This window comes from Sander lucioperca, chromosome 8, assembly GCF_008315115.2.
Source record: "Sander lucioperca isolate FBNREF2018 chromosome 8, SLUC_FBN_1.2, whole genome shotgun sequence".
NCBI classification, from domain to species: Eukaryota; Metazoa; Chordata; class Actinopteri; order Perciformes; family Percidae; genus Sander; species Sander lucioperca.
The window spans coordinates 41248412-41259240 of record NC_050180.1 but is presented as its reverse complement, the minus strand read 5'-3'; the positions used below and the strand labels follow the sequence as shown (position 1 = coordinate 41259240).

The window sequence follows — 10829 nt, the reverse complement described above, 5'->3', positions numbered from 1 at the left end:
TTTGAGACTAATTCAAACCCACAATGTGAGTTTAAAAGATGTATTTTAGCCTGTGGAGCTGTTAGTTGAACCATGAATCTGCAACGTTAATATCATTCTTTTGGTTCAGGTTGAACACATCTTTCTTTTCATAGACCACCTTAAAATGAATGTAATAAACAAGATCTATGGACAAATACATTTAACATATTCTAGAAGCATATTTTGTGGCTTAGAGATATATGGTTTGCTAATTGTGCATGTTAAGTTTTACATTTTCGCAGTAAGAATCTTCTTCAAAAATATAAATATCACTCCTTTGATTTGAGGCAGACTCAGGCCGTAAACTAGAGGGTTATTAATGGGGGGGATCATCAAATACTCTAAAGATAAAACAACTGGGATGATTGGATTAATTTTATCAGTTTCAAATCGAGTCAATGACAGCTCACAGAAGAGAGAGAAAGAATAGGTCATGAATGTGACGATGTGAGGCAGGCAGGTCTGTAACGCCTTTCCTCTGAATTCAGACGAGCTTCTCCTGCAAACAATCAGAATACGTAGATAGGTGTACAGGACAAAGAACAGGGGGGTGAAGATGGTTGTCATCGTGAGAAACTGACCTACTATGATGTTCAGAGTTGTGTCCACACAGGAGAGCTGAACCACAGGCCAGTTGGAACAGAAAAGCCTGTGCAGTTTATTTCCACACAATGTTAATCGGACAGTAAGATACAGCATGAAACCCATAGCAAATGCAGGGTAGAGCACGGCAAAAATCACAAGATGTGTTACCATCTTAAATGTCATTTTACTGTGATAGTGTAAAGGCTGGCAAATAGCAACAAACCTATCGTAGGCCATGATGCCGAGGAGAGACAGCTCACATGATGCATAGGTGTAAATAACATACATCTGAATGAAACATAATGGACGTGAGATTAAATGAGTGTCAGACAGAATGTCAGTCAGAAACCTGGGGAAGAAGCCGGCTGAGCCGTACAGAGAGTTAAAAGACAGACAGCAGATAAAAATATACATGGGCTGATGCAGAGACTTCTCCAGACAGACTGTCAGAATAATGACAATGTTAGCAGAGACAATAGTCATGTAGAGTAACAGACACAGACTGAAGAACAGATATCTGAGGGGCCCAAAGTCTACAAACAGAGTGAACTGAAAATACAAAGGATTCAGGCTGTTGTTGCTCTTCATGTCTGACCAACAGCAGAGCTGGAAGAAGAGAAGTGAATGATGGAGGGAAAGGAGGGTTAAACAGATCAATGTACAGTAAATTAGATTAAAATGTTCTCAGCAAAATGTCCTATTTTAACAGATTAGCAAGACACAAAACATACAATAAAGCCGCATGCATGTAAGTTGCATAAACTGCACATCTCTAACAATTCTGCTTGAAAATATTCAGCACACCTAACACATTTCATTTAGTTAAAAAGACATGTCCAACAAATAGATGAAGAGAAAAAAAAGAGATGTGTCCAGGTTAACAAGGCTCACAGAGGATAGAGAATCAAACGTCCTTTTCCACAAGTGAAAACTTTACACTTGCAATAAACCTGTCTCAAAAGCTTTCCCAATTTATGGAAGTTGTTTATTTGTGACCTATAATAGCTGAGAAAATCAGTACATATATCAGCTAACAGAATAAACCGTGCTATATAGGGTGACTGTAAGTCCTGTTGTCTGTCTAGTTAATACAAGTCATACAAATATTCAGAAAATGCATCAGTGTATGTAAATTTAGGAGTTAGAATAATACACAGCACCCCCCCCCCTGACCTACAGCAGACTGAGGCAGCAGCTGAACTTTTATCCTGTTTTGCTGTCACACTGAGTTCAGCAACCTGTAAACACAGGGTCCAAAGGGAGCTACGCTGTGTCACACACTGACTGTGTGTGTGTGTGCGATGCATCGATATCCCCGAGCCCAGAATTCCCAGGCCCGACATATTGTTGCTTTTTAACCCCACAATCGCATAGACAACATGCTGCATCGTGAAAGGAATTATTAACATACTTGCCAATGTACTATTCTTGTTACTAAAGGATTCTACCAGAGAACTCAGACCAGATATGCATGATGTAAATAAAAAACAGGGTGGCAAATTCAAGGAGGCCACTATGTAATTGTAATGTAATGTGTAAATTGTAAAAAGTTTCCAGCTGTTGGCCACAACAGCAAGCCAGGGTTATTATGATTGTTCCGGTGCTTTGCATTGTGGGATACAGTAGGCAAAATGGACAGGTCCGAGGCATACTGGAGATTTTCTATGAACCAGGTAGTTTTGGCATACTGCAGATTTTGGCTTTGTTTGCATACTGCATACTATATGCCAAATCAGTACTCACTGCTAGTATAGTATGCGTTTTAGAAAACGGCCTAGGTAAAGGCCTAGGTTGAGGGTTAGGTTGAGGCCTACACAGGTGTCAGCCTATTACCTGATTGACCCTCCCAGACTGCCAGCTCCTGCAGGAGGAGGCCAATGAAGCCACAGCAGGCAGAAAGGGAGGGGTCGTAATAGTTGCTGTTCTCAAAATCCCATCGTTACGGGAAACACACAACCTTCAAGCTAGCAAGCCACATGCTGAAAATGGCAGGTTTTGAAGAAAATTTGGATTGTGCCATAAAGCAGACCTGCTTGGTTCTTTTGGTGAATGATTGTAAAGATTTACAAAGAACATGTTTAGGGCATTTCCTCTCTAACTGGGAGGTTTTGGGACTGATTGGTGGGATTGCTGTGGACGAAGTGCACACGGAGATAAACTGATAAGAGCCAATGCGGTTTCACAATGTATCAGCTAATTTAAATAGCTCACGTTACTGTATTGTGGTGTTTTCTTTTGCGTGGTTCAAATGTTCCACCAAAACAAGTTCCTTCACAAGACTATTTGCAGACACCGTTGTTGTGTCCGGACTTTTGCGCTGCCCATGATGATTTGATTGGTTTAAAAAATGTAATAACCCAGAGTGTTTTTTTCTCCTATCCAAGAATGTATCTGTGGTGTAGCCAGACCTTCCTCCGCAGCACTGTGGAAAAAGTGGAAATATGTCTGGCAATGTTAGACTAGGCTTATGCAACAAAAGCATGTTGGTTAATGTTAGGTAAATATTCTGGTTGTGGGTTGGCAGACGGACCTTCAGTAAGCACCTGATGCAAATTATATTTAGCTAAAGCAGGGGTGCCCAACCTTTTTTGACCCAAGATCTACTTTTCAAGTAGCCAACCTCCCGAGATCTACCAGTCCAGTGTCAACATCACAAACCCACACACATCGTTTCCAGCCTGCCGTAACTAACCTCACAACACTTTTTCTTGTTGTCACACAACTACTAGACATCACAACACAAGCCCTCCCTCTCTCAAACACACACACACACACACACAGACAAATTCCTCTCACACAGTTGCCAGTTTGCATAGTGCGCTGTAGCACAAACCCGCTCTCTCTGCTCCGTACAAACCCGCTCTCTCTGCTCCACACACACACACACACACACACACACACACACACGCAAATCTGCATGATGAGTAATAGTCATAACTGACCTTAATAATTTGGACTTGATGGTTTTCATGTGCGAGAAAGCAGACTCGCACAAATAAGTTGATCCTAAAAGAGCTGTCAGGTTCAAGGCACATCTTCTGAGATTGGGATACTTCTCCTCCACCAGTAGTTTCCAGAACACTACATGCTCTCCAGGTTGAGCAGATGTTGATCTGGCTTTGATCTCAATGTCATTTTGCAATGTCAGAATCTCATCCTCAAGAGCGGAGCTTTCCAAGTCGAAAAGTGATTTGACTTTGGCGGCAATGTCACCAACATCAATACTTGCACCAAATGGATAACACATATAGCTGGCTACAGGCTCGATGGATGCAAAGTCAGTAAAACGCCTCTCAAACTCTGACGAGATGCTCTGAACGTGCTCCTCATAACGTGCACTATCACGCTGTGTCACACCTTTTCCTTGACGTTGTAGTTCTGCATGGATGTGAGGGAAGTTGCGCAGGTTACCACTCTGCAGCCTGCTTGACATCAGCTGTAGCTTGCTTTTAAACATGTTCACTGAACTCATCATGTTGACTACATCTTTACCCTTACCCTGCAGCTTTAAATTCAATTCATTGAGCTCGCCAGTGAGATCAGTGAGGAAAGATAAATCTAAAAGCTACTGGTGGTCCTCTAGCTTTGTATGGTAATCCATATGTTTTGAAAGCTTCAGGAAGTCCTTGATTTCAGGCAATAGCTCCGTGAATCTGGCCAAAAATGTACCTCTGCTTAACCACCTAACATCCATGTGAAGCAGCAGGTCTGTGTGCTCAGCATCATTCTCCTCCAAGTGAGCACGGAAAAGCCTTCTCTGCAGACTCCTTGCCCGAACTGAACACACAATCTTCATCGCAATATCCATCACTTCTTTCATATTTAAAATCTTTCCACACAACGCTTGCTGGTGAATTATACAATGATAATTCAGGATATCTGGGAAAGATTCACTTTCTTTGCACAGTGCAATGAACCCACTGGTGCGGCCCATCATAGCAGGCGCCCCATCAGTTGTGATGGAGATCAGCTTGAAGAGCAACAGTTTTGTCTCGCTAACAAATCCCATGAAAGCATTAAAAATATCCTCACCTCTGGTGTGTCCTTTTAATGGCAAAATTATGAGTAACTCTTCCTTGGTCCTCATGTCTTTAAAAACCATCCTGATGAAAACACACATTTGTGCCACATCCACCATATCAGTCGACTCGTCAAATTGGAGGGAAAAGCACTCACACGAGTCAATATCCTTCCTCACTCACTTCCTCCACATCCACAGCCACTCTCTCACATCGCCTTGTAGTAGTATTGCACTTCTTTAATTTTAAGACAATGCACATTAATCAACATTTCTGTAAATGCACCAGTGTCGGCTAATTTTCAACTGTAGTCCTAATTACCTAGCATGCATGTTGTGGTGGGAAGAAACCGGAACACCTGGAGGAAACCCACGCAAACATGGGGAGAACGTGCAAACTCCACACAGAAAGGCCCAGAACGACTTGGATTCGAACCCAGAACCTTCTTGCTGTGAGGCAGAAGTGCTAACCACTGAGCCACTGTGCTGCCACGTGCGTCCTTCACCATATCGCCGTCATTGAATGTTCTTCTTGTGTTTAGCAAGGACGTGACTGACGCGATAGGAAGCAATAGTTGCAGCCTTACCCTGGGTCTTCGGTTTGGTGAAGATTGACTGCCGTGCTGCAAGCTGTGCTTTCAAATCCCGCACTTTTGTGGCGCGTAAAGGCGTTTTTGTAGGGAAATCCCTAGGAAAAAATAATCTTCCTCCCATTCAGGGTGAAAATGGTAGGTCTTGGCTCATTTCCCCTCAGCCATGTTAACGTTTAGGAGCGTGTAACCGCTCTGTTCACTAGCTTCTAGCTACTGTTGACAGCTGTCAACTTCCTGTCATGCATGTCACGTGCAACCGTAGGTTAAACGTGACCTACTGTTTTCTTTTTCTCTTTTTTTTTAATACTTTTTTGTGGACATGTTTAAGAGACTGATAGGGTGCGCAGGCAAGGACTCATGATAGGCTGTAGTGTACATATAATACAAAATATAACACACACACACCCGGTCACCCGGTGTGCGGTCAGCTTGGGATCAGTCTGCGGAACGACTGGTTGGGCACTCCTGAGCTAGAGCAAACCCCAGGACATTTTCACTTCACTTTTGAGATGACATTTCTTTTGCCAGAGTTTTTATGATGCTTAAGATGTTTGGTTGGATTATACTGACACAAATGTGATTCCATACTTATGGCTGTAGACTGTCTTGTTTATTCCTATATCATTATAATCTTGTGTTATTAAAATTACAAAGGAAAATTGGTTCACAACAGCTTAACAAACTAATAATCAAACAGAATAAACACAGTGTAACATACAAAGCTAAAATTATTGTGAGACCAAATTCCAACCAAGCTCTCTTGACATCCTCTCAGTTTTAGTGGGCTTTTACAGCTAAAAGTCCAGACCAAGGTTCACGTTTATGTTACATTGACACATTTGATCCAGTGAGTTTTGTTTTCACACTGTATGTATGTAAGTGCACTAAATAACTATACATGACAAAACAGTTTCTACACACAGGGTCCAAAGGCGCTGTGTCAAACACTGACTGCGTGTGTGTGTTGCATTGTTATATCTGAACCCAGACTGCCAAGGCAGAGGAGATATTTGCTTTTTCACCACACATTCGCATAGACAACCTTCTGCATCGTGAATGAATTTGTTCACATACTTGCCCATGTACTAAGCTTATTATATTAATATAATATACTAATATTAGGGCTGCAGCATTAACGCGTTAATCGCGATGCGATTAAGGGCCAAGCATAACACGTTACATTTTTTTAAATTGTATTAATCGCATTCCACCATTTATTAATTTATTTTCACTTCACTCGGCTTTGCGTCGTGCCTAACAGGCTACTATTTTTCCGTACTTCCTCGTAACACATCCTGCTGCTGCAGGAATAGCAACGCGGATTTCAGTGCCTCATTCTGGTGCCACTGATATGTCTGCACTTCTCTCTGATGCTCTGAAACAGACGTTACAGGAAACACAAACATTGCTACACGTGACGCTAGTTAACACTATACTCGACAGCAGCTAACAGTTGCCTACCACTAGCTAGTAGCTGGGTTAAACATGTTTAAAATGCTGACAGCTAACGCTAAACGGTGTAAAGTTTGTCTGTATTTCACTGTAGAGGATTCCGACACCGGGATGTAACAATCTGCAGCTGCTGTTGTCGGAAAAACACAGACAGTGCATTCAATGAAACTGGTAATTTACAGCCTCGTGGTGCATTCAAAGTTGTTGTTAAATGCCCTTTTCCCATCTGGTGGTTGTTTTTGTCATTTTTGTCACTATTTACTAGTGAAATAAGTTATTGTTATAGTGATTACATTATTATTATTATATTAACATTTAAATGTCGCCAACTGTTTAGTACCCTTCTTTTTTTCGTTTTAAAAGTACCGCTTTAGAACCGGTATCCAAACCAAACAATACCCAACCCTAATATTGACTCTAGATTCAAACGTGTGACTAGATTAAATATATAATAAACAAATACAAATCTTAAAATCAAGTTCATAAAGTAACTTTATTTGCATTCATTTGATTCCCAATTGAGATACACTGGTACGAATTGCTTTCCATTGTTAATATGTACTTAAAACCAGTTCTAAAATGCAAAATAATAGAATTTTAATCATGTGATAAAACATGCGATTAATCGCGATTAACTATAGAAATTCAATGATTAATCGCGATTAAAAAATGTAATCATTTGACAGCCCTAAATAATATATATATATATATATATATATATATATATATATATATATATATATATATATATATATATATATATATATTTGTGACAAGTGGGGGCTCGTCCGGGACTGTCACAAACCGTCCCAAAGCATGACTACGTGTTTGTGTGTTGTGTTTCATTGGTATACCCGGAATCCAGTCTTCCAGGCTGTAGATATAACTGCTTTTCTACTTGCATAGACAACCTGCTGCATCGTGAATGAAATTGCCCACATACTACGCTTGTTAATGGATGATTCCACTAGAGGGCTCACCAGAGAACAGACTAGATTTGGGAACCACTTTTCTAGGTTATGATATAAAAGGCACAATATTTATTGACCTTCAATCTGCGTGAAAAAGCAGCACATAGTTTATTTTCTAACATGTGCTTTAACATTTATTTTTGAGAAATACAAAAGAATATTCTATTAACATTGCAGAATCCCACAATGTGAGTTTCAAACATAATTTAACCTGTTAGTTGAACGATGTATATGCAATGTTAACCGTCTGCGCCCAAGTTCTCGTATACGACAAAAAACGGCATCTTATTGATTAGGGCTGCAACTAACGATTATTTTCATAGTCGATTAATCTGTCGATTATTTTCTCGATTAATCGATTAGTTGTTTGATCTATAAAAATGTCCAAACATGGTGAAAAATGTGGATCAGTGTTTCCCAAAGCCTAAGATGACATCCTCAAATGTCTTGTTTTGTCCAAAACTCAAAGAAATTCAGTTTACTGTCACAAAGGAGAGAGGAAACTAGAAGATATTCACATTTAACAAGCTGGAATCAGAGAAATCTTATTTTTTTTAATAAAAAAATTACTCAAACGATTAATCGATTGTCAAAATAGTTGGCCATTAATTTAATAGTTGACAACTAATCGATTCATCGTTGCACCTCTATTATTGATCATATTGTATCCAGCCTGGAAGTCCAGAATCAATAGACACCCTCGGTTGGGGCGACCCTGCCGGGGATGATCAGTCCCTGGCCTGTGTCCAAGCGGTGTGCTACTCCACAGATTCCCCCCGACTTGTCGACTGCAGTGAGCCATTTCGTCACATCACTCCTGGTTTGTTGGAGAGCGGTCGTGTCCTTCAGGGAGCTGTCAAAGATCTTCCCCAAGGTCTTGACTGTTTTTTCTGTTACTGATGGAATTTGTGACCCCTCCAAGGTAAAGCAGAACTGGTCGGCCACTTTGCCTTTCTTTAAGACCAGGGACCTGGATTTGGTTGGCTTAAAACTCATCCTAGCCAATAGGATGAGACGTTGGAGCCCCCTGCACCCCAGAACTGAAGTTGCTGTCACGGTTAGGTCATCCATAAATGCTCTTATGGGTGGCTGCTGAGTACCAGGCAGATGTTACCGTTCCTGATAAAACTGTCAATCTGAAACTGTTGTAGTAGTCCAGAATGAGGTTGCAGATCGACTCTAGCACATGATGTCTTGTCAGTGTTTCTTTGACCAGCTTGTGGGGAATGGTCCAAAGTAGGCGTTGGTAAGATCGAGCCAGAGTACGGGAAGGTCTCCTTTGGTCTCCTTTGCCTTCCGGATGAACTGGCTCACCACTCCTGTGTGTTCTAAGAATCCAGGTACTCCTGGGACTCCCCCTTCTGCACTGAGGTGTCTATGTACCCATTCTTCAAGAGGCACTCCATTAGCTGTTGGGACACAATCTTGAAGATTTTCCCTTTGACGCAGAGCAGCAAGATTATACGAAACTGCTCGATGGTGCTTGCATTCTCTTTTTTGGGTATCCAGATCCCCTCTGCTGATCTCCATTGGGAAGCTGCATTCTCTATCTGCCAAAACACCTTCAGGATTTTCCAGATTCAAACAAGTAGCTTTGGGCACTGTTTGTAGACCCTAGAAGGTACTCCGCTAGGACCAGGAGCGGAACTTGATGCTGCCATTACTGCATCCTTCACCTCTTTCAAGTTGGGGCCAGAGATGTTGAACTGAGCCGCTGGTTCTGGAGGTTCGATGAGCTTCTCACAGGGGCCGAGGTCTTGCTACCTTTCAGAGTCACTGAAAGTGATGCAGAGGTGGTTCATCTCCTCCACAGAGCACATGAGGTTGCCACTTTTCGTCTTCCCCAGGAGTCTCTTAGTGAAGCTGAAGGGGTTGGAGATGAATGCCCTACGCTTGCGGGCTCTCTCCTTCCCCTTCTTTCGGTGCCACTCGGCCGGCCTGAGTGTGGTGAGCCTCCTCCTTACGAAACTACGAGTTCTGCCAGGGCAGTTTTCTCCTTTCCTGCCTTGTACTGACGTTTCAGGGATCGTAGGTCTTGTCTCAGCTGGCAGATCTTGACCTCTCGCCAGTTTGGTCATGATGGAATAGTTTTGCCACGCTTTGACACCAAACTGCTCTGCGCCTATGCCCATTGTGAGGGTACACATGGTATGGAGTTTCTGTTCCACATTCCCCTTGCAAGTTCACTCCAGGATCTTATCGAGGTCCTCATCGAACTGGTGCCAATCCTTCTTGTTAGTGGCAGGCCACTTCACCAGACGCTGTTCTGGCTTTCTGCTTTGAGAAGAGGCTGGTGCTGCTTGGAGGTTCCCAGCACTGTGATGTGGCTCCGGGCCTGGCTCCTCCTCTGTCTGACCAGGTTCTGCAACTGGCACTCCAGATACTGAGGTACTGGCTACTACCCCTGTGCGTTGCTGCATGCGCCCACCCTTAAGGCAGGCCATCTTTGTCTGATGGATCTTCAGACATGTCGGGCTTTTGCAAACCTTGCCGCAGATATATACTGTGCTCGTTGTCGGGTGTCCATTTGCTTGGGTCATAGCCTGAAAGTCTGTCCGATTGGGATTCTCATTCTCCCCCACTCTCGGGAATCCCTGGGGGTATTTTTCAGAAGGGTTTTTTGTAGCTTGCTTGGGTGCTCCTTCACAGGAGCTGCAGTTCAGGCTGCTAACCCTTACTGCCCCAGGTGCCATCTTTACGCGCTGTCAGCTGTCACTCCAGCCATTGCCATACTATTCATGGGCATCATCCGGTCTTTCCCATAAGTCACTGGCTGAGCCAGAAGTGAAAGTTCTAACATACACCGTCTGGTGCTACTTGGACACGTCACATCAGTTATGAACCCGAGGTCAACGGGTGTTTCGGGTCTTTAATCAACAGACACCCTCGCTCGAGTGACCCTGCCGGGGATGATCAGTCCCCGGTCTGTGTCCGAGTGGCGTGCTACTCCATGGATCCCCACTCTGGATCCACAGCCATTATGAGGCTTTTTTGGCAGCCTCAGAGATGTTCTTTCTGGCTCGTGTGCGCAATTATTCTTTAACTCCAAGGAGTTTAAGTGTTCGGAGCAACGACTGTCCAGCAAAGCCCCGGCAACCGACCTCCACTGGCTCACTGCGTGCTTTCAAGCCGCTGTTCCTGCACTCCTCCACCAGCTCTGCAAACTTGGCTCTCTTGCGCTCATTTACC

General features: G+C 43.0%; 1 protein-coding gene and 1 pseudogene across 1 annotated transcript; both read right to left on the bottom strand.

Annotated features, from left to right (window-relative positions):
- Window positions 1–249: 249 nt before the first annotated feature.
- Window positions 250–1194, bottom strand: LOC116046693 (olfactory receptor 56A4-like). The gene has a single exon (XM_031295089.1). The coding sequence runs from the start codon at window positions 1192–1194 to the stop codon at window positions 250–252; it is 945 nt and encodes a 314-aa protein (XP_031150949.1).
- Window positions 1195–8327: 7133 nt separating this feature from the next.
- Window positions 8328–10333, bottom strand: LOC116046692 (annotated as a pseudogene).
- Between the last annotated feature and the right edge of the window lie 496 nt (window positions 10334–10829).

Bases quoted from the DNA above. Each gene is read 5' to 3' on its own strand.
- LOC116046693 (XM_031295089.1), bottom strand. From the start codon at position 1,194: ATGAAGAGCAACAACAGCCTGAATCCTTTGTATTTTCAGTTCACTCTG.